At 41.2% G+C, this 22951-nt stretch overlaps 4 protein-coding genes across 4 annotated transcripts; 2 read left to right on the top strand and 2 right to left on the bottom strand.

Annotated features, from left to right (window-relative positions):
• Positions 1–2265: 2265 nt before the first annotated feature.
• LOC117425504 (transcription factor HES-5-like) lies at positions 2266–4038 on the bottom strand. Its single transcript, XM_058993009.1, has 2 exons — positions 3905–4038; positions 2266–3782 (listed from the first exon to the last, which is right to left on the bottom strand). Exons 1-2 carry the CDS (start codon positions 3965–3967, stop codon positions 3417–3419), a joined length of 429 nt encoding a protein of 142 aa, XP_058848992.1. The 5' UTR covers positions 3968–4038; the 3' UTR covers positions 2266–3416.
• A 3508-nt stretch (positions 4039–7546) lies between these two features.
• LOC117963743 (transcription factor HES-5-like) lies at positions 7547–9309 on the bottom strand. The gene is made up of 2 exons (XM_058993008.1): positions 9173–9309; positions 7547–9050 (listed from the first exon to the last, which is right to left on the bottom strand). The coding sequence occupies exons 1-2, from the start codon at positions 9233–9235 to the stop codon at positions 8685–8687; spliced, it is 429 nt and encodes a 142-aa protein (XP_058848991.1). The 5' UTR covers positions 9236–9309; the 3' UTR covers positions 7547–8684.
• A 4077-nt stretch (positions 9310–13386) lies between these two features.
• LOC117963750 (transcription factor HES-5-like) lies at positions 13387–14875 on the top strand. Its single transcript, XM_034904826.2, has 2 exons — positions 13387–13530; positions 13653–14875. The coding sequence occupies exons 1-2, from the start codon at positions 13468–13470 to the stop codon at positions 14016–14018; spliced, it is 429 nt and encodes a 142-aa protein (XP_034760717.2). The 5' UTR covers positions 13387–13467; the 3' UTR covers positions 14019–14875.
• A 3553-nt stretch (positions 14876–18428) lies between these two features.
• On the top strand, positions 18429–20190 carry LOC117963751 (transcription factor HES-5-like). The gene is made up of 2 exons (XM_034904828.2): positions 18429–18572; positions 18695–20190. The coding sequence occupies exons 1-2, from the start codon at positions 18510–18512 to the stop codon at positions 19058–19060; spliced, it is 429 nt and encodes a 142-aa protein (XP_034760719.2). The 5' UTR covers positions 18429–18509; the 3' UTR covers positions 19061–20190.
• The last annotated feature ends 2761 nt before the right edge of the window (positions 20191–22951 follow it).

Here is a 22951-nt window from a genome sequence, read left to right as displayed (position 1 = left end):
ATTCATTCTAACGCAGTGAAAGCCTGACGTCATAGACCAAGTGGAGGGAAAGGACATCATGTATTAGTATATCTGAAGTTGACAATGGGCGATCGTTTAGGTGCTCCTATTGTAACTGTAAAAAAACAAAATCAGTTTCAAACTTTGAATTCGTTTTGTTAGACTTTATACATCTATATGGTATAGAGCGATTTTGAATTTTTTTTATATATATTATTTATTTTCAAAATATCAGTTTTTCCACATTGAAATGACCTTGAAAGCTTTTTTGAAAGTGTATATACTATTTATTAATCTCACATATATAAACGTTAATTTAAAAAAAAACATAGAAAAACTAAGCGAAAAAAAGAAAGAAAAAAAGGATTGGCAGCACAGTATTGCATTTCCAGGTAACGGTTAGGTTAGGTAAGGTTAAGTGGAAGGAGGCTGTCTACACACACACATGTGTGCTTGTTATTGCATGATGCTACTGATGAACACAAACATATTCAATTTTTTGCTGAAGCAATTGAGTGCTCCAGATTACAATGGCATTGCTGCGCAGCCAGAGGCAAACAAAGCCAGATTGCGTCCGGGGAGCCTTAATGACGTCATAACTTGTGACTTTACTCTCCAGGGCTTTCCCACACTCCCCCAGTTCAAAGAGTTCACATTCAAACAAAAGGAGTGTGCCTTGTTAAATGCAAATGTGAAAGATATTCTCCATAACAAAACGTCGTGGTACTCATAGTTCTATTTAAATGTGTGTGTGTGTGTGAGTGTCTGTGTGTGTCTGTGTGTGTGTGTGTATATATATATATATATATATATATATATATACAGTATGGTGACACTGATAAAGACACAAGCCGAAATGTATCTCTACTTGACTAAGTCTCCTATCAGTTTTAATTTAATGCTAACACTGCATAAAGTGCCAAAAAAATTAAAGATTACTTTTTAAAAGCTGCTATTGGGAAACAGTTAGTTTAAGAAAAATGCTGCATTATATTGGTGGTAGGGACTATACTTGGCTTTATGCATTTTGTTTTCTTAAAAGAATTCCATGATACCACTCTCCCCCCCCCCCCCCCCCCCACCCCCACCCCACACACCCCACACACCCCACACACAGACACAAAATTGCACCTCATGGCCTGTCTCTGTGGGGGTGGGGGACACTGGGATCTGTGAGTGAGTTTTCCACTGTTTCCCACACTCTCTATCCCTTCATTGCATTCAATTGGGTAACAAAAGAAGTGTGTCTTGTTACACATTACATTAGTGATGGTGTTTGATCTCCCATTGTCCTAAAGGAAAGCTTACTCCCAGCAGACCATCTGGATCCCAATATATGTCATCTTCCAGAGTCTGGCAAGCTTTTGAAAGTCACTTCACCTGTTGCTGTTTTACTCTTTCAAGCTGTTGCAATGTGTTAGTTTTCTCTTCGAGATGTCAGAGCGCTCTGTTATCACTCTCTCTTGGAAGAATACAAGTACAGTAACACTTATTTAAGATTATACTTTTTGAATGTGTCTGTTTGGATCCAGTTACAGGTTCATATGCCTATCTGTATACTACAAGCTAGGCATCTTAACACTGTAACACTACAATTACATTATGTATTTTTGTGCATATTACATAATCTTTACAAATGAATGGCAGGGTAGGGTACTGTGTTTGAGAGACTGAGGCTGAAGAAATTGGCCAAATACATTAAGGCATAGATCTACTATATATCATGTATTCATCTGCAGATTATTTTCTGCTACAATAATACTCTTTGATGTCCTGATATTGATCCTGTTCTAGAGAATATTCCTTCATATGAAGTTTTAGCTCTATCCCGTATCCCAGCACATCAGCCCTCAAGCACTCCCCATTGTATCGCACACCTCTATTCAGCAGCAGGAGGTCTATTGTTCTCCCGCATTGTGCTGTCAATTTAGCAAGTCTTGGTTAAAGATTTCCCTATTGTCCCTCTAAATGCATTGATTGTGCACCAGTGTGGGAAACTCCAGCCTTGCAGGGACCCACAGATTGATATGCAGATCTCATAGAGTAAATGGAAGTGTTTAATGTCAGGTGTAACTGAATATCAAGGTATGTGTGTGTAATATACAGTATGAGCAGGTTTGTATGTATTTAAAGAAGTTCAGCACCAAGGATAGCACCTGTTAGCCCAACAGGCAGCCCTCTCCCTCACTGTCTTCACTGCTAATCAGAGCAGGAATTATATTTAAGAAAAGAAGAGATGCACAGTAAAGAAATATAGTTCAATTGTTTTATTTGATTCACACATGAGACACGTGTCATTCACAGATTTCAATGCTGGATTCATCAGACAGTTCTGAGGATACACAATACACTGCATCGATAATGCCTTCATAGAGGCTACTCGAACAGTCCATTTCTACAGATACTCTGCACTCTGATTTACAAAATCACTACCACACCTTGAAGAAAACTTCAAGACAACATATTTCATATAAGATTCACTCAGTGTGAGCGACTCTTTGAGATACTGCCTTTATAAAAGGCACAGATACACATTATACAGTGTATAAAATACACATTATACAGTATTTAAAACACCTCAGTATTTCTTTACAAAGGAATATAGAGACAGCGATTTATATGAAAAAAATGTTTTTCATCAAAGCACACGCACAATTCTTGTCTAACAAGATACAATAAGAGGATATTGCCTTCTCAGAAGACACACACATAACTATATGTTTCTTAATACTTCTTTACAATGAAAGATCAAGTTCATATTTTAGGAATATTATTTTCATTAATAATACAGATTTCTTGTGTAACAAGATACACTAAAGAGATGCCACCTTCAGAACAGGTCGTTATATAAATACTGTTTGAAATATTTCAGTGTTACTTTATAAAGAAATACCAAACAGTTTCAGCAATGCATACACACTTCCTGTGTAATTATATACAATTACAGATATATTGCCATCACAAGAGGCATCAATACCCATACTATTTAAAATAATTCCTCTACAAAGAAAAATAACTTTTAAACAATTCAAAAATCATTAGCATTAGCTATGCACACACAATTCTTACGAGACAAGATACTATTCAGGATATAGTGCCTTCACAGAGGACATAAAACCCATGTTTTAATTATCATAATATTTCTATAAACAGAAATGACTTTTAACTCAATAGCGTCATCGCTGCATACACACTCCTTGTATAACAAGAATGAACAAATCCTATCGCACACAATATTGCCCCAACACTGGGTAACTATTGTGTTTCCTTTCAATCAATGAAAGTAGCATTCAAATCTTCTGCACAAGCAAAACAGGAAGGAAAACACCCCCTACACAATGAGAATTACTGGATATGTCCATCATAGACAGACATGTTGAATTCTGTGTGTTCAAAGTGACAGTGTCCGTTGTGATCTACCAGGGCCGCCAGAGGGCACTCTTCACCGGGGTCGCCTCTTTGACGGGGCTCTGATGCACAGGAGAATTCTGCGCAGCTTGGAAATGGTTCAGTAGTTTCCTCTGGGTTTCTGTCTTCATTTCATCCCGGGAAAGGAAGTGCACGATTTCTTGCACACACCTGGAGTAGCCTTCGTTTCCCGTCGCTGGCCGGGGGGAGGCGCTCTGTCTCAGGTAGCAGACGGTCATTTCCAGGATGTCCGCTTTCTCCAGTTTGGAATCGGGCTGCTGCTTCACGAATTCTTTTCCCAGTAACGTCTTGAGCTGCTCGATGCTGCTGTTGATACGATCTCTGCGCAACTTTTCAACCACTGGTTTTCTCAACTGCAAAAAAGAACAAGGCACACATTCAGTTAATAACCAGTTCGTGAGGAATAACAATTGAAGTTTTAAAAACACGAAACATTTCAAAAATAATCACACGTGCTCATTTAGTCTCAACTTACTTTGTTTGTCATTGTCACGTGTCCCTGTGAGTATCCCATAGCTGCAGCGATTGTAGGTGCCATTGCTGGTGTCACGGTGCTGTTAATATCGGTTTCTCTGGAGCTTAGAAGTCTCGGATCTGCTGGTTTTAGCTGCAAGCATCTCCCCTATTTATACTCTCCAGTCTCCATACGCATGTGTGGGTCTCGGGCTTGTTGGAGTTTCTCACACTCAGTAGCCAATCGGCGCGCTCGGGAGGACAATGGGAGAAGCTGGAACTGCCACACGCTGGATTAAGTGCTTATTGACGGAGGATAAAAGCCAACTCCCGGGAGAGCAGGTGGAAGGGGTGGGAGGGGGCAATAGCGAGTGACTTGCAGGGGGTTGTGTGAATCTGGGAAAGTGCTGACCCCACCAAAAGATCAGATCTGCAGCCTGATGTTGGGAACAATGACATTGAAACATCACAGGGCTGGTAACTGAAATAAACACGGGCATGTGCCACATATGTTTGGATAGTAGCAAATGAGCAACGCGGAGAAGCATTATTATCCGATATGACAGAAATGGCGTTTTACTGCACGGGAAAGGAAACCACATCACAGGCAGTAGGCTCTATGGCACCATTAACGGCGCGCTCCCTGAGTAACAGATTGATGTCAATCACACTTTCCCCCAATGAGAAGTGTTTGATCTTTGCGTTCGGCGTCAGGTCTGTGTTCCTGGGCGGAACTTTCCCAGGTTCCAGGCATGAAGACGTTGTGCACGGCACGAGTTACATATATACTGTATTCGAGTAGACATCCAATAACATATATACATGCGATTAGATTATCACTCAACATACAAGCCATTATTAAATACCAGACATCTAAACCACATTCGTGTAGTTCCTGTAACTATTTGTAATGTATTTAATAACTATTCAATTGACATGTGTGTTGTAATATAGTTTAGTAGGCGTTTCGCTTCGGAGAACAGTTTGGAAATTGATTTTACAGATATATAAAGATTTGGTTGGTTTGAATAAAACCTCCTATTGCTCCGGTTTCCAGCACTGTGCATGTGTTTGCGCATCATTATAGTACTGCCTCGGGTTTCTTGCTCTCAATAGAACAGCTGGAGTTGGAGTGGGAAACCCTGCTGAAAGTTGTCCTCTATTCTGTGGGTGATGTTTGGACATCCTTAGAGCAGCTCTTCCAGATGTCACAGATGCAGCTTTCCTCTTCTTGCCGGTAGAGTCTGTGAGTAAAAAGCTGCTCAGAGTTTCCCGCACTTTGCGCTGTGCTGTGCTCCATACAGGACAAAAGCAGCGCGCCGTGCAGAATGCCGCATTAGTGACGGTAAGTGGGTCTGTATGGTATGATAGCGAGGGCCTTACGTCACAGACCATCTGGAGGGAAAGGCGATCAGAGGCTGATGGCTTTTCAATAATATCTATTGGCGATTAAGAAATCGGGATGTATCTTCTATACAGGACATGAGATTCAAAATATCCAAAAGGAAATGATTTATGGACAGGTTGCATTACTGCTGTAATCCAGTGGACATCACAAACCCTAAACATTAAACCTTTTAGAATAAGTGCAGGCATTAGCGATGGGGCGAATACAGCGGTTCCGAATGATTTTCCTTTAAGGTCTCACTGAACCGACACATTTCAATTGAAGGAAAATCATTCAGAACCGCTGTATTCGTCCCAGCCCTAGCAGGTCTGCATAAAGACAGGTAACTTATATTGAAATGAGTAATGGGAGAGGGTGTTTATCAATAATAACTCCAGGGAGATGTGTGTCTTTAGGGCACAGTATTATAACAGGACACATTTCTCACCTCAATGCAATAGCACCCAACTGTGATGACAGCACCAGAGAGTTATGTCATCCCTATACACCCAGAGATAAAGACTGACAGATGCCAATGGCATTGTGGGGCCTTAATGACATTATAACTTGTGACTTTACTCTCCAGAGTTTTCCCACACTCTGCCCATTCAGAGAGTGCAGGCTTGCACAAAGGAAGTGTGCCTTGTTAAATGCTAATCTGTATTTAGAAAGGCATCTTCAGCAACAGCACACTTGGGAATAAGATGAGGTTAATATATTTCAATGAAGAGCCTGATGTACCCAAGCAACATCTTAAACTAATTTCCAAATAATAATGACACTTCATATAGAGTATGGGCAGCCTAATTAGTCCAGTGAGGACGCAAGTCTTTACGTTGTATACAGTCCAGACCATTTCTTAGCTTTTATTACATCTTCAGAAACAACCTGTGATGTGTTTGTATACTGAAAAAAACCTGAATATATTAATTACCTAGAGACCATTTAACAAGCAGTACTTGGTGTTGGTGAATGACAAATTGTTTAATAGATATTTTATATAGAAAACAACGTCTTTCTAAATCACAAATGATTACATATTGAAAGAACTGTTTCCACTTGGGATCCGAATCTCTGTAATATTTTGTAGTAACAAATAAGTGAGCCCCTCCTCTCCCTCTCCTCATCACTGGCATGTGTGCGGGATAACAAGCTTCATGGCCTGTCTCTGTGGGGGTGGGGACACTGGGATCTGTGAGGGAGTTTTCCACTGTTTCCCACACTCTCTATCCATTCATTGCATTCAATTGGGTAACAAAAGAAGTGTGTCTTGTTACACATTACATTAGTGATGGTGTTTGATCTCCCATTGTTGCTAAAGGAAAGCTTACTCCCAGCAGACCATCTGGATCCCAATATATGTCATCCTCCAGAGTCCGGCAAGCTTTTGAAAGTCACTTCACCTGTTGCTGTTTCACTCTTTCAAGCTATTGCAATGTGTTAATTTTCTCTTCTAACTTTACCTTTATAACTGATAAACCCAGCGAGATGTCAGAGCGCTCTGTTATCACTCTCTCTTGGAAGAGTACAAGTACAGTAACACTTATTTAAGATTATACTTTTTGAATGTGTCTGTCTGGACCCAGTTACAGGTTCATATGCCTATCTGTATACTACAAGCCATGCATCTTAATATCAGTACTGTAACATTACAATTACATTAGGTATTGCTGTGCATATTACATAGTTTTTTTTACAAATGAATGGCAGGGTAGGGTACTGTGTTTGAGAGACTGAGGCTGAAGAAACTGGCCAATACAGTAAAGCATAGATCTACTATATGTCATGTATTCATCTGCAGATTATTTTCTGCTACAGTATTACTCTTTGTTGTCCTGATATTGATCCTGTTCTAGAGAATATTCCTTTGTATGCAGTTTTAGCTCTGTCCCGTATCCCAACACATCAGCACTCAAGCACTCCCCATTGTATCACACACCTCAATTCAGCAGCAGGAGGTCTATTGTTCTCCCGCATTGTGCTGTCAATTTAGCAAGTCTTGGATAAAGATTTCTCTATCGTCCCTCTGAATGCATTGATTGTGCACCAGTGTGGGAAACTCCAGCCTTGCAGGGACCCACAGATTGATATGCAGATCTCATAGAGTAAATGGAAGTGTTTAATGTCAGGTATAGCTGAATATCAAGGTATGTGTGTGTAATATACAGTATGAGCAGATATGTGTGTGTAATATTCACTGCTGATCAGAGCAGTGATTATATTTAAGAAAAGAAGAGACGCACAGTAAAGAAATATAGTTCAGTTGTTTTATTTGATTCACATATGAGACACGTGTCATTCACAGATTTCAATGCTGGATTCATCAGACAGTTCTGAGGATACACAATACACTGCATTGATAATGCCTTCATAGAGGCTACTCGAACAGTCCATTTCTACAGATACTCTGCACTCTGATTTACAAAATCACTACCACACCTTGAAGGAAACTTCAAGACAACATATTTCATATAAGATTCGCTCAGCATGAGCTACTCTTTGAGATACTGCCTTTATCAAAGGCACAGATACACAATATACAGTATATAAAATACACATTATACAGTATATAAAACACTTCCTTCAGTGTTTTTTTACAGATACATTTTGAGACAGTCACTCTTTAAAATGCTTTTCATCAAAGCACACACGCTTCTTGTCTAACAAGATACAATAAGAGGATATTGCCTTCTCAGAAGACACACACATAACTATAAGTTTCTTAGTATTTCTTTACAATGAAAGATCAAGTTCATATTTTGGGAATATTATTTTTCATCAATAATACAGATTTCTTGTGTAACAAGATACACTAAAGAGATGCCACCTTCAGAACAGGTCGTTATATAAATACTGTTTGAAATATTTCAGTGTTACTTTATAAAGAAATACCAAACAGTTTCAGCAATGCATACACACTTCCTGTGTAATTATATACAATTACAGATATATTGCCTTCACAAGAGGCATCAATACCCATACTATTTAAAATAATTCCTCTACAAAAAAGAATGACTTTTAAATAAATCAAAATTCATTAGCATTAGCTATGCACACATAATTCTTACGAGACAAGATACTATTCAGGATATAGTGCCTTCACAGAGGACATAAAACCCATGTTTTAATTATCATAATATTTCTAGGAACAGAAATGACTTTTAACTCAATAGCGTCATCGCTGCATACACACTCCTTGTATAACAAGAATGATCAAATCCTATCGCACACAATATTGCCCCAACACTGGGTAACTATTGTGTTTCCTTTCAATCAATGAAAGTAGCATTCAAATCTTCTGCACAAGCAAAACAGGAAGGAAAACACCCCCTACACAATGAGAATTACTGGATATGTCCATCATAGACAGGCATGTTGAATTCTGTATGTTCAAAGTGACGGTGTCCGTTGTGATCTACCAGGGCCGCCAGAGGGCACTCTTCACCGGGGTCGCCTCTTTGACGGGGCTCTGATGCACTGGAGAATTCTGCGCAGCTTGGAAATGGTTCAGTAGTTTCCTCTGGGTTTCTGTCTTCATTTCATCCCGGGAAAGGAAGTGCACGATTTCTTGCACACACCTGGAGTAGCCTTCGTTTCCCGTCGCTGGCCGGGGGGAGGCGCTCTGTCTCAGGTAGCAGACGGTCATTTCCAGGATGTCCGCTTTCTCCAGTTTGGAATCGGGCTGCTGCTTCACGAATTCTTTTCCCAGTAACGTCTTGAGCTGCTCGATGCTGCTGTTGATACGATCTCTGCGCATCTTTTCAACCACTGGTTTTCTCAACTGCAAAAAAGAACAAGGCACACATTCAGTTAATAACCAGTTCGTGAGGAATAACAATTGAAGTTTTAAAAACACAAAACATTTCAAATATAATCACACGTGCTCATTTAGTCTCAACTTACTTTGTTGGTCATTGTCACGTGTCCCTGTGAGTATCCCATAGCTGCAGCGATTGTAGGTGCCATTGCTGGAGTCACGGTGCTGTTAATATCGGTTTCTCTGGAGCTTAGAAGTCTCGGATCTGCTGGTTTTAGCTGCAAGCATCTCCCCTATTTATACTCTCCAGTCTCCATACGCATGTGTGGGTCTCGGGCTTGTTGGAGTTTCTCACACTCAGTAGCCAATCGGCGCGCTCGGGAGGACAATGGGAGAAGCTGGAACTGCCACACGCTGGATTAAGCGCTTATTGACGGAGGATAAAAGCCAACTCCCAGGAGAGCAGGTGGAGGGGGTGGGAGGGGGCAATAGCGAGTGACTTGCAGGGGGTTGTGTGAATCTGGGAAAGTGCTGACCCCACCAAAAGATCAGATCTGCAGCCTGATGTTGGGAACAATGACACTGAAACATCACAGGACTTGTAACTGAAATAAACACCGGCATGTGCCACATATCTTTGGATAGCATCAAATGAGCAACGCGGAGAAGCATTATTGTCCGATATGACAGAAATGGCGTTTTACTGCACGGGAAAGGAAACCACATTACAGGCAGTAGGCTCTATGGCACCATTAACGGTGTGCTCCCTGAGTAACAGATTGATGTCAATCACACTTTCCCCCAATGAGAAGTGTTTGATCTTTGCGTTCGGCGTCAGGTCTGTGTTCCTGGGCGGAACTTTCCCAGGTTCCAGGCGTGAAGACGTTGTGCACGGCACGAGTTACATATATACTGTATTCGAGTAGACATCCAATAACATATATACATGCGATTAGATTATCACTCAACATACAAGCCATTATTAAATACCAGACATCTAAACCACATTCGTGTAGTTCCTGTAACTATTTGTAATGTATTTAATAACTATTCAATTGACATGTGTGTTGTAATATAGTTTAGTAGGCGTTTCGCTTCGGAGAACAGTCTGGAAATTGATTTTACAGATATATAAAGATCTGGTTGGTTTGAATAAAACCTCCTATTGCTCCGGTTTCCAGCACTGTGCATGTGTTTGCGCATCATTATAGTACTGCCTCGGGTTTCTTGCTCTCAATAGAACAGCTGGAGTTGGAGTGGGAAACCCTGCTGAAAGTTGTCCTCTATTCTGTGGGTGATGTTTGGACATCCTTAGAGCAGCTCTTCCAGATGTCACAGATGCAGCTTTCCTCTTCTTGCCGGTAGAGTCTGTGAGTAAAAAGCTGCTCAGAGTTTCCCGCACTTTGCGCTGTGCTGTGCTCGATACAGGACAAAAGCAGCGCGCCGTGCAGAATGACGCATTAGTGACGGTAAGTGGGTCTGTATTGTATGATAGCGAGGGCCTTACGTCACAGACCATCTGGAGGGAAAGGTGAGTGTTTTCTGATATTCCGATTGCTGTCAGTTAGCAGTATCGATCGCTTTTATGTACTCCTGACGAGCCTTACACTGACTCGGGAAATCTGTCAAATAATAAATAGACACTTAAATGTCTTTTTTTAATGACCGTTTGCGCATATCTTCGTTGTATGGAAAACGCCCGTCTTGTGACATTAGATAAGTATTAATAATAATAATAATAATAATAATAATAATAATAATAATAATAATAATAATAATAAATGCAGGTGTATTTACTTTAGCCCCATCTTTCATTATTGTGTCGATAACATTCCCCTGTGGTATTGAGTAAGTCTGCACTGTAGGCATCTGGGAGTCGTTACAAAGTCTTCATAAACATTATGAACCAACACATGTTGCTGAGATTATGGCATCGTAACTTGTGACTTTACTCTCCAGCGCTTTCCCACACTTCACCAGGTCAGAGAGTTCACACATTCACACAAAAGACGCGTGCCTTGTTAAATGCGAATCTGAATTAGAAAGATATCCTGGCGACATCCTTTCCATTGACACAGAACCAGTAACATAATGTATGATAATGTATGCAAACACAGTCTTTAAATAAGCAGGAAATACCTGGTAATCATTTATAGCAAAAACGGTGTTACTGTACCTAGTTTCTGTATTAAAAACACGCTATCACCTTCAATGTGACACTAACATCTTTTATTACGTTCCCAAAGTTATTTTTATTTGTAGATTCAAACGTCTTTTTTTGTTCTTCACCTTTTTCGATTTCTCATCATAAGAAGATACATTATTCTATAGGGCGAGTGTATATTCTATAGGGATTCTGCAGATTCTATATGAAAAGGTATCACCAATAAAACGGTATCTGTGCTATCTCTTCCAAGGTGTTACTTAGGGAACGCGTTCTGATAGGAACCTGCTTATTGGCACTGCTGCCATCACCGCAGATCCTTTCCTGTCATGACGTGCTTCTGCTTTCATGACAAACGCCCAGTGCAATCTATTCATTCGAGTAACACATTCACACAAGATCAGCCTGCAATGGATGTCAGGGTCGCTTGTGTGTGGAGCCCCGGGGTCAGCTCCTTCCCAGAGCCGAACAAACCAGTGAACAGACTGCCTCTCGAGTCCCTGCCACCCCTCCGCCTGCCCACGGGGGTAGAGGGGGGATTAGACTGCAGCTCACGCGGTTCATTTCCCATGTGGGGATTCCAGCTGCTCCCATTGTCTTGCTGAATGCATGTGTGTGTGAGAAACTGCACGGAGTGCAAGATCCACACTTCTAGCGGTCTGTTCAACCCTGAGGCCAGGGAGACTGCTACTGACCTAGCAGACTGGGAGTCAGTGCTGTAGTAGGGAGTAGCAACTTCAGGAAGTTACAATTTGGCTCCTGATCATATGACCTGTTAGGTATTCTTTATTGATGTGTTTATTGGGACTAATAATAGCTGAAAACAGGAATGCTTTAGTTTATTTTAAACGTCTTCATAATAGAAAGCGTCAGCACCATCAGGGGAGTGGGACGGGACGGGACGGGATATGATATTCTGTGACCTGAGAACAGACTGCAGAACGTTCCGAGTCCGTCACATTCCAAACACACGTGCAGCTTGGTGCGAGAAACACACCGGCGCATTTTATACTTTGCAATGCTTATTTTGGTAACATCAGTGTTCTATGTTTAATTATGTAAAACGATTGCGTAGAGACAGATGAGAAGTGAACATGGAATGGTTGAGAGAAGATCTTGAGATAGATGGGTTATGAATACGAGTAACGCTGTCAGTTATTCCCACACGTATGGTCTTTGGGGTGTAGCGTTTCTAATATTCACAATCAAAAGGACACCTATGTGAATTATGTGCTGTGTAACGAGGCACGCGTCTATTGTTATAGTGTCCAAAGCAATGAATAGGAGCGGCAGTGGGAAGCTTTGCGCAGCGTAGGCTCCCACGTTCAATGAAAGCTGGAGTTGCATTATTATACCGTGGAGAGACTGGAGGTCTCTTCTAGGAGTTGCTGTTCAGCTGTGCTTCTTGTGACAGTTCTAGAACTCGTGTCTGTCGAAGACACTTTGCCGTGCATCGTGCACAACGTCTTCACACTCCAATGTGGTTTAGATGTCTGGTATTTAATAATGGCTTGTATGTTGAGTGATAATCTAATCGCATGTATATATGTTATTGGATGTCTACTCGAATACAGTATATATGTAACTCGTGCCGTGCACAACGTCTTCACGCCTGGAACCTGGGAAAGTTCCGCCCAGGAACACAGACCTGACGCCGAACGCAAAGATCAAACACTTCTCATTGGGGGAAAGTGTGATTGACATCAATCTGTTACTCAGGGAGCGCGCCGTTAATGGTGCCATAGAGCCTACTGCCTGTGATGTGGTTTCCTTTCCCGTGCAGTAAAACGCCATTTCTGTCACATCGGATAATAATGCTTCTCCACGTTGCTCATTTGCTACTATCCAAACATATGTGGCACATGCCGGTGTTTATTTCAGTTACCAGCCCTGTGATGTTTCATTGTCATTGATCCCAACATCAGGCTGCAGATCTGATCTTTTGGTGGGGTCAGCACTTTCCCAGATTCATACAACCCCCTGCAAGTCACTCGCTATTGCCCCCTCCCACCCCCTCCACCTGCTCTCCTGGGAGTTGGCTTTTATCCTCCGTCAATAAGCGCTTAATCCAGCGTGTGGCAGTTCCAGCTTCTCCCATTGTCCTCCCGAGCGCGCCGATTGGCTGCCGAGTGTGAGAAACTCCAACAAGCCCGAGACCCACACATGCGTATGGAGACTGGAGAGTATAAATAGGGGAGATGCTTGCAGCTAAAACCAGCAGATCCGAGACTTCTAAGCTCCAGAGAAACCGATATTAACAGCACCGTGACTCCAGCAATGGCACCTACAATCGCTGCAGCTATGGGATACTCACAGGGACACGTGACAATGACCAACAAAGTAAGTTGAGACTAAATGAGCACGTGTGATTATTTTTGAAATGTTTTGTGTTTTTAAAACTTCAATTGTTATTCCTCATGAACTGGTTATTAACTGAATGTGTGCCTTGTTCTTTTTTGCAGTTGAGAAAACCGGTGGTTGAAAAGATGCGCAGAGATCGTATCAACAGCAGTATCGAGCAGCTCAAGACGTTACTGGGAAAAGAATTCGTGAAGCAGCAGCCCGATTCCAAACTGGAGAAAGCGGACATCCTGGAAATGACCGTCTGCTACCTGAGACAGAGCGCCTCCCCCCGGCCAGCGACGGGAAACGAAGGCTACTCCAGGTGTGTGCAAGAAATCGTGCACTTCCTTTCCCGGGATGAAATGAAGACAGAAACCCAGAGGAAACTACTGAACCATTTCCAAGCTGCGCAGAATTCTCCAGTGCATCAGAGCCACGTCAAAGAGGCGACCCCGGTGAAGAGTGCCCTCTGGCGGCCCTGGTAGATCACAACGGACACTGTCACTTTGAACATACAGAATTCAACATGTCTGTCTATGATGGACATATCCAGTAATTCTCATTGTGTAGGGGGTGTTTTCCTTCCTGTTTTGCTTGTGCAGAAGATTTGAATGCTACTTTCATTGATTGAAAGGAAACACAATAGTTACCCAGTGTTGGGGCAATATTGTGTGCGATAGGATTTGTTCATTCTTGTTATACAAGCAGTGTGTATGCAGCGATGACGCTATTGAGTTAAAAGTAATTTCTGTTTATGGAAATATTATGATGATTAAAACATGGGTTTCATGTCCTCTGTGAAGGCAGTATATCCTGAATAGTATCTTGTCTCGTAAGAATTGTGTGTGCATAGCTAATGCTAATGATTTTTGATTTATTTAAATGTCATTATTGTTTGCAGAGCCATTTTTTAAATAGTATATCAATACTATATCCTCTTATTGTATCTTGTTGGACAAGAAGCGTGTGTGCTTTGATGAAAAGCATTTCAAAGAGTGACTGTCTCAAAATGCATTTGTAAAAAAAACACTGAAGGAAGTGTTTTATATACTGTATAATGTGTATGTTATATACTGTATAATGTGTATCTGTGCCTTTGATAAAGGCAGTATCTCAAAGAGTAGCTCATGTTGAGTGAATCTTATATGAAATATGTTGTCTTGAAGTTTTCTTCAAGGTGTGGTAGTGATTTTGTAAATCAGAGTGCAGAGTATCTGTAGAAATGGACTGTTCGAGTAGCCTGCATGAAGGCATTATTGATGCAGTGTATTGTGTATCCTCAGAACTGTCTGATGAATCCAGCATTGAAATCTGTGAATGACACGTGTCTCATGTGTGACTCAAATAAAACAATTGAACTATATTTCTTTACTGTGTGTCTCTTCTTTTCTTAAATATAATTCCTGCTCTGATCAGCAGTGAAGACAGTGAGGGAGAGGGCTGCCTGTTGGGCTAACAGGTGCTATCCTTGGTGCTGAACTTCTTTAAATACATACAAACCTCCTCATACTGTATATTACACACACACACACATACCTTGATATTCAGCTATACCTGACATTAAACACTTCCATTTACTCTATGAGATCTGCATATCAATCTGTGGGTCCCTGCAAGGCTGGAGTTTCCCACACTGGTGCACAATCAATGCATTCAGAGGGACGATAGGGAAATCTTTATCCAAGACTTGCTAAATTGATAGCACAATGCAGGAGAACAATAGACCTCTTGCTGCTGAATAGAGGTGTGTGATACAATGGGGAGTGCTTGAGGGCTGATGTGTTGGGATACGGGACAGAGCTAAAACTGCATACGAAGGAATATTCTCTAGAACAGGATCAATATCAGGACCTCAAAGAGTAATACTGTAGCAGAAAATAATCTGCAGATGAATACATGATATATAGTATATCTATGCTTTACTGTATTGGCCAATTTCTTCAGCCTCAGTCTCTCAAACACAGTACCCTACCCTGCCATTCATTTATAAAAAAAACTATGTAATATGCACAGCAATACATAATGTAATTGTAGTGTTACAGTACTGATATTAAGATGCATGGCTTGTAGTATACAGATAGGCATATGAACCTGTAACTGGGTCCAGACAGACACATTCAAAAAGTATAATCTTAATTAAGTGTTACTGTACTTGTACTCTTCCAAGAGACAGTGATAACAGAGCGCTCTGACATCTCGCTGGGTTTATCAGTTATAAAGGTAAAGCTAGAAGAGAAAATTAACACATTGCAACAGCTTGAAAGAGTGAAACAGCAACAGGTGAAGTGACTTTCAAAAGCTTGCCGGACTCTGGAGGATGACATATATTAGGATCCAGATGGTCTGCTGGGAGTAAGCTTTCCTTTAGCAACAATGGGAGATCAAACACCATCACTAATGTAATGTGTAACAAGACACACTTCTTTTGTTACCCAATTGAATGCAATGAATGGATAGAGAGTGTGGGAAACAGTGGAAAACTCCCTCACAGATCCCAGTGTCCCCACCCCCACAGAGACAGGCCATGAAGCTTGTTATCCCGCACGCATGCCAGTGATGAGGAGAGGGAGAGGTGTGGCTCACTTATTTGTTGCTACAAAATATTACAGAGATTCAGATCACAAGTGGAAACAGTTCTTTCAATATGTAATCATTTGTTATTTAGAAAGAGGTCGTTTTCTATATAAAATATCTATTAAACAATTTGTCATTCACCAACACCAAGTACTGCTTTTTAAATAGTCTCTAGGTAATTAATATATTCAGGTTTTATTCAGTATACAGACACATCACAGGTTGTTTCTGAAGATAGAATAAAAGCTAAGAAATGGTCTGGACTGTATACAACGTAAAGACTTGTGTCCTCACTGGACTAATTAGGCTGCCCATACTCTATATGAAGTGTCATTATTATTTGGAAATGAGTTTAAGATGTTGCTTGTGTACATCAGGCTCTTCATTGAAATATATTAACCTCAGCGTATTCCCAAGTGTGCTGTTGCTGAAGATGCCTTTCTAAATACAGATTAGCATTTAACAAGGCACACTTCCTTTGTGCAAGCCTGCACTCTCTGAATGGGCAGAGTGTGGGAAAACTCTGGAGAGGAAAGTCACAAGTTATAATGTCATTAAGGCCCCACAATGCCATTGGCATCTGTCAGTCTTTATCTCTGGGTGTATAGGGATGACGTCACTCTCTGGTCACAGTCATTGGGTGCTATTGCACTGAGGTAAGAAATGTGTCCTGTTATAATAACTGTGCCCTAAAGACACACATCTCCCTGGAGTTATTATTGATAAACACCCTCTCCCATTACTCATTTCAATATAAGATACCTGTCTTTATGCAGACCTGCTAGGGCTGGGACGAATACAGCGGTTCCGAATGATTTTCCTTCAATTGAAATGTGTTGGTTCAGTGAGACCTTAAAGGAAAATCATTCGGAACCGCTGTATTCGTCCCATCGCTAATGCCTACACTTATTCTAAAAGGTTTAATGTTAAGGGTTTGTGATGTCCACTGGATTACAGCAGTAATGCAACCTGTCCATAAATCATTTCCTTTTTGATATTTTGAATCTCATGTCCGGTATAGAAGACAGATCCCGATTTCTTAATCGCCAATAGATATTATTGAAAAGCCATCAGCCTCTGATCGCCTTTCCCTCCAGATGGTCTGTGACGTAAGGCCCTCGCTGTCATACCATACAGACCCACTTACCGTCACTAATGCGTCATTCTGCACGGCGCGCTGCTTTTGTCCTGTATCGAGCACAGCACAGCACAGTGTGGGAAACTCTGAGCAGCTTTTTACTCACAGACTCTACCGGCAAGAAGAGGAAAGCTGCATCTGTGACATCTGGAAGAGCTGCTCTAAGGATGTCCAAACATCACCCACAGAATAGAGGACAACTTTCAGCAGGGTTTCCCACTCCAACTCCAGCTGTTCTATTGAGAGCAAGAAACCCGAGGCAGTACTATAATGATGCGCAAACACATGCACAGTGCTGGAAACCGGAGCAATAGGAGGTTTTACTCAAACCAACCAGATCTTTATGTATCTGTAAAATCAATTTCCAAACTGTTCTCCGACGCGAAACGCCTACTAAACTATATTACAACACACATGTCAATTGCATAGTTATTAAACACATTACAAATAGTTACAGGATCTACACGAATGTGGTTTAGATGTCTGGTATTTAATAACGGCTTGTATGTTGAGTGATAATCTAATCGCATGTATATATGTTATTGGATGTCTACTCGAATACAGTATATATGTAACTCGTGCCGTGCACAACGTCTTCACGCCTGGAACCTGGGAAAGTTCCGCCCTGGAACACAGACCTGACGCCGAACGCAAAGATCAAACACTTCTCATTGGGGGAAAGTGTGATTGACATCAATCTGTTACTCAGGGAGCGCGCCGTTAATGGTGCCATAGAGCCTACTGCCTGTAATGTGGTTTCCTTTCCCGTGCAGTAAAACGCCATTTCTGTCATATCGGATAATAATGCTTCTCCGCGTTGCTCATTTGCTACTATCCAAACATATGTGGCACATGCCGGTGTTTATTTCAGTTACCAGCCCTGTGATGTTTCAGTGTCATTGATCCCAACATCAGGCTGCAGATCTGATCTTTTGGTGGGGTCAGCACTTTCCCAGATTCATACAACCCCCTGCAAGTCACTCGCTATTGCCCCCTCCCACCCCCTCCACCTGCTCTCCTGGGAGTTGGCTTTTATCCGTCAATAAGCGCTTAATCCAGCTTGTGGCAGTTCCAGCTTCTCCCATTGTCCTCCCGAGCGCGCCGATTGGCTACCGAGTGTGAGAAACTCCAACAAGCCCGAGACCCACACATGCGTATGGAGACTGGAGAGTATAAATAGGGGAGATGCTTGCAGCTAAAACCAGCAGATCCGAGACTTCTAAGCTCCAGAGAAACCGATATTAACAGCACCGTGACTCCAGCAATGGCACCTACAATCGCTGCAGCTATGGGATACTCACAGGGACACGTGACAATGACCAACAAAGTAAGTTGAGACTAAATGAGCACGTGTGATTATTTTTGAAATGTTTTGTGTTTTTAAAACTTCAATTGTTATTCCTCACGAACTGGTTATTAACTGAATGTGTGCCTTGTTCTTTTTTGCAGTTGAGAAAACCGGTGGTTGAAAAGATGCGCAGAGATCGTATCAACAGCAGCATCGAGCAGCTCAAGACGTTACTGGGAAAAGAATTCGTGAAGCAGCAGCCCGATTCCAAACTGGAGAAAGCGGACATCCTGGAAATGACCGTCTGCTACCTGAGACAGAGCGCCTCCCCCCGGCCAGCGACGGGAAACGAAGGCTACTCCAGGTGTGTGCAAGAAATCGTGAACTTCCTTTCCCGGGATGAAATGAAGACAGAAACCCAGAGGAAACTACTGAACCATTTCCAAGCTGCGCAGAATTCTCCAGTGCATCAGAGCACCGTCAAAGAGGCGACCCCGGTGAAGAGTGCCCTCTGGCAGCCCTGGTAGATCACAACGGACACTGTCACTTTGAACATACAGAATTCAACATGCCTGTCTATGATGGACATATCCAGTAATTCTCATTGTGTAGGGGGTGTTTTCCTTCCTGTTTTGCTTGTGCAGAAGATTTGAATGCTACTTTCATTGATTGAAAGGAAACATAATAGTTACCCAGTGTTGGGGCAATATTGTGTGCGATAGGATTTGATCATTCTTGTTATACAAGGAGTGTGTATGCAGCGATGACGCTATTGAGTTAAAAGTCATTTCTGTTTATGGAAATATTATGATGATTAAAACATGGGTTTTATGTCCTCTGTGAAGGCACTATATCCTGAATAGTATCTTGTCTCGTAAGAATTGTGTGTGCATAGCTAATGCTAATGATTTTTGAATTGTTTAAAAGTTATTTTTCTTTGTAGAGGAATTATTTTAAATAGTATGGGTATTGATGCCTCTTGTGAAGGCAATATATCTGTAATTGTATATAATTACACAGGACGTGTGTATGCATTGCTGAAACTGTTTGGTATTTCTTTATAAAGTGACACTGAAATATTTCAAACAGTATTTATATAACGACCTGTTCTGAAGGTGGCATCTCTTTAGTGTATCTTGTTACACAAGAAATCTGTATTATTAATGAAAATAATATTCCTAAAATATGAACTTGATCTTTCATTGTAAAGAAGTATTAAGAAACATATAGTTATGTGTTTGTCTTCTGAGAAGGCAATATCCTCTTATTGTATCTTGTCAGACAAGAAGTGTGTGTGCTTTGATGAAAAGCATTTTAAAGAGTGACTGTCTCAAAATGTATCTGTAAAAAAACACTGAAGGAAGTGTTTTATATACTGTGTAATGTGTATTTTATACACTGTATAATGTGTATCTGTGCCTTTTATAAAGGCAGTATCTCAAAGAGTAGCTCATGCTGAGCGAATCTTAGAAGAAATATGTTGTCTTGAAGTTTTCTTCAAGGTGTGGTAGTGATTTTGTAAATCAGAGTGCAGAGTATCTGTAGAAATGGACTGTTCGAGTAGCCAGTATGAAGGCATTATCAATGCAGTGTATTGGCAGAACTGTCTGATGAATCCAGCATTGAAATCTGTGAATGACACGTGTCTCATGTGTGAATCAAATAAAACAATTGAACTATATTTCTTTACTGTGCGTCTCTTCTTTTCTTAAATATAATCACTTCTCTGATCAGCAGTGAATATTACACACACATATCTGCTCATACTGTATATTACACACACACACACATACCTTGATATTCAGCTATACCTGACATTAAACACTTCCATTTACTCTATGAGATCTGCATATCAATCTGTGGGTCCCTGCAAGGCTGGAGTTTCCCACACTGGTGCACAATCAATGCATTCACAGGGACGATAAGGAAATCTTTATCCAAGACTTGCTAAACTGACAGCACAATGCGGGAGAACAATAGACCTCCTGCTGCTGAATAGAGGTGTGTGATACAATGGGGAGTGCTTGAGGGCTGATGTGTTGGGATACGGGACAGAGCTAAAACTGCATAGAAGGAATATTCTCTAGAACAGGATCAATATCAGGACCTCAAAGAGTAATACTGTAGCAGAAAATAATCTGCAGATGAATACATGATATATAGTAGATCTATGCTTTACTGTATTGGCCAGTTTCTTCAGCCTCAGTCTCTCAAACACAGTACCCTACCCTGCCATTCATTTGTAAAAATTATGTAATATGCACAGCAATACCTAATGTAATTGTAATGTTACAGTACTGATATTAAGATGCATGGCTTGTAGTATACAGATAGGCATATGAACCTGTAACTGTATCCAAACAGACACATTCAAAAAGTATAATCTTAAATAAGTGTTACTGTACTTGTATTCTTCCAAGAGAGAGTGATAACAGAGCGCTCTGACATCTCGCTGGGTTTATCAGTTATAAAGGTAAAGCTAGAAGAGAAAACTAACACATTGCAATAGCTTGAAAGAGTGAAACAGCAACAGGTGAAGTGACTTTCAAAAGCTTGCCGGACTCTGGAGGATGACATATATTAGGATCCAGATGGTCTGCTGGGAGTAAGCTTTCCTTTAGCAACAATGGGAGATCAAACACCATCACTAATGTAATGTGTAACAAGACACACTTCTTTTGTTACCCAATTGAATGCAATGAATGGATAGAGAGTGTGGGAAACAGTGGAAAACTCCCTCACAGATCCCAGTGTCCCCACCCCCACAGAGGCAGGCCATGAAGCTTGTTATCCCGCACGCATGCCAGTGATGAGGAGAGGGAGAGGAGGGGCTCACTTATTTGTTACTACAAAATATTACAGAGATTCGGATCACAAGTGGAAACAGATCTTTCAATATGTAATCATTTGTGATTTAGAAAGAGGTCATTTTCTATATAAAATATCTGTTAAACACGATGTCATTCACCAACACCAAGTATTGCTTGTTAAATAGTCTCTAGGTAATTAATATATTCAGGTTTTATTCAGTATACAAACACATCACAGGTTGTTTCTGAAGATGGAATAAAAGCTAAGAAATGGTCTGGACTGTATACAACGTAAAGACTTGCGTCCTCACTGGAATAATTAGGCTGCCCATACTCTATATGAAGTTTCATTATTATTTGGAAATGAGTTTAAGATGTTGCTTGTGTACATCAGGCTCTTCATTGAAATATATTAACCTCAGCGTATTCCCAAGTGTGCTGTTGCTGAAGATACCTTTCTAAATACAGATTAGCATTTAACAAGGCACACTTCCTTTGTGCAAGCCTGCACTCTCTGAATGGGCAGAGTGTGGGAAAACTCTGGAGAGGAAAGTCACAAGTTATAATGTCATTAAGGCCCCACAATGCCATTGGCATCTGTCAGTCTTTATCTCCGGTTTTATAGGGATGACAACACTCTCTGGTGCTGTCATCACAGTCATTGGGTGCTATTGCATTGAGGTGAGAAATGTGTCCTGTTATAATAACTGTGCACTAAAGACACACATCTCCCTGGAGTTATTATTGATAAACACCCTCTCTCATTACTCATTTCCATATAAGAAACCTGTGTTTATGCAGATCTGCTAGGGCTGGGACGAATACAGCGGTTCTGAATGATTTTCCTTCAATTGAAATGTGTCGGTTCAGTGAGACCTTAAAGGAAAATCATTCGGAACCGCTGTATTCGTGCCATCGCTAATGCCTACACTTATTCTAAAAGGTTTAATGTTAAGGGTTTGTGATGTCCACTGGATTACAGCAGTAATGCAACCTGTCCATAAATCATTTCCTTTGGATATTTTGAATCTCATGTCCTGTATAGAAGACAGATCCCGATTTCTTAATCGCCAATAGATATTATTGAAAAGCCATCAGCCTCTGATCGCCTTTCCCTCCAGATGGTCTGTGACGTAAGGCCCTCGCTATCATACCATACAGACCCACTTACCGTCACTAATGCGGCATTCTGCACGGCGCGCTGCTTTTGTCCTGTATCGAGCACAGCACAGAGCAAAGTGTGGGAAACTGTGAGCAGCTTTTTACTCACAGACTCTACCGGCAAGAAGAGGAAAGCTGCATCTGTGACATCTGGAAGAGCTGCTCTAAGGATGTCCAAACATCACCCACAGAATAGAGGACAACTTTCAGCAGGGTTTCCCACTCCAACTCCAGCTGTTCTATTGAGAGCAAGAAACCCGAGGCAGTACTATAATGATGCGCAAACACATGCACAGTGCTGGAAACCGGAGCAATAGGAGGTTTTATTCAAACCAACCAGATCTTTATATATCTGTAAAATCAATTTCCAAACTGTTCTCCGAAGCGAAACCCCTACTAAACTAGATTACAACACACATGTCAATTGAATAGTTATTAAACACATTA

The sequence above is a fragment of the Acipenser ruthenus genome, chromosome 20 (genome assembly GCF_902713425.1).
Source record: "Acipenser ruthenus chromosome 20, fAciRut3.2 maternal haplotype, whole genome shotgun sequence".
In the NCBI taxonomy this organism is placed as follows: Eukaryota; Metazoa; Chordata; class Actinopteri; order Acipenseriformes; family Acipenseridae; genus Acipenser; species Acipenser ruthenus.
The sequence above is the reverse complement of the archived record's forward strand: the minus strand, read 5'-3'. Positions and strand labels throughout refer to the sequence as shown.

Excerpts from the sequence above, each read along its gene's own strand:
- LOC117425504 (XM_058993009.1), bottom strand. The coding sequence starts at position 3,967 with ATGGCACCTACAATCGCTGCAGCTATGGGATACTCACAGGGACACGTG. Across the intron at positions 3,783-3,904 it reads ACGTGACAATGACAAACAAA|TTGAGAAAACCAGTGGTTGA; the intron begins GTAAGTTGAGAC and ends TCTTTTTTGCAG.
- LOC117963743 (XM_058993008.1), bottom strand. The coding sequence starts at position 9,235 with ATGGCACCTACAATCGCTGCAGCTATGGGATACTCACAGGGACACGTG. Across the intron at positions 9,051-9,172 it reads ACGTGACAATGACCAACAAA|TTGAGAAAACCAGTGGTTGA; the intron begins GTAAGTTGAGAC and ends TCTTTTTTGCAG.
- LOC117963750 (XM_034904826.2), top strand. The coding sequence starts at position 13,468 with ATGGCACCTACAATCGCTGCAGCTATGGGATACTCACAGGGACACGTG. Across the intron at positions 13,531-13,652 it reads ACGTGACAATGACCAACAAA|TTGAGAAAACCGGTGGTTGA; the intron begins GTAAGTTGAGAC and ends TCTTTTTTGCAG.
- LOC117963751 (XM_034904828.2), top strand. The coding sequence starts at position 18,510 with ATGGCACCTACAATCGCTGCAGCTATGGGATACTCACAGGGACACGTG. Across the intron at positions 18,573-18,694 it reads ACGTGACAATGACCAACAAA|TTGAGAAAACCGGTGGTTGA; the intron begins GTAAGTTGAGAC and ends TCTTTTTTGCAG.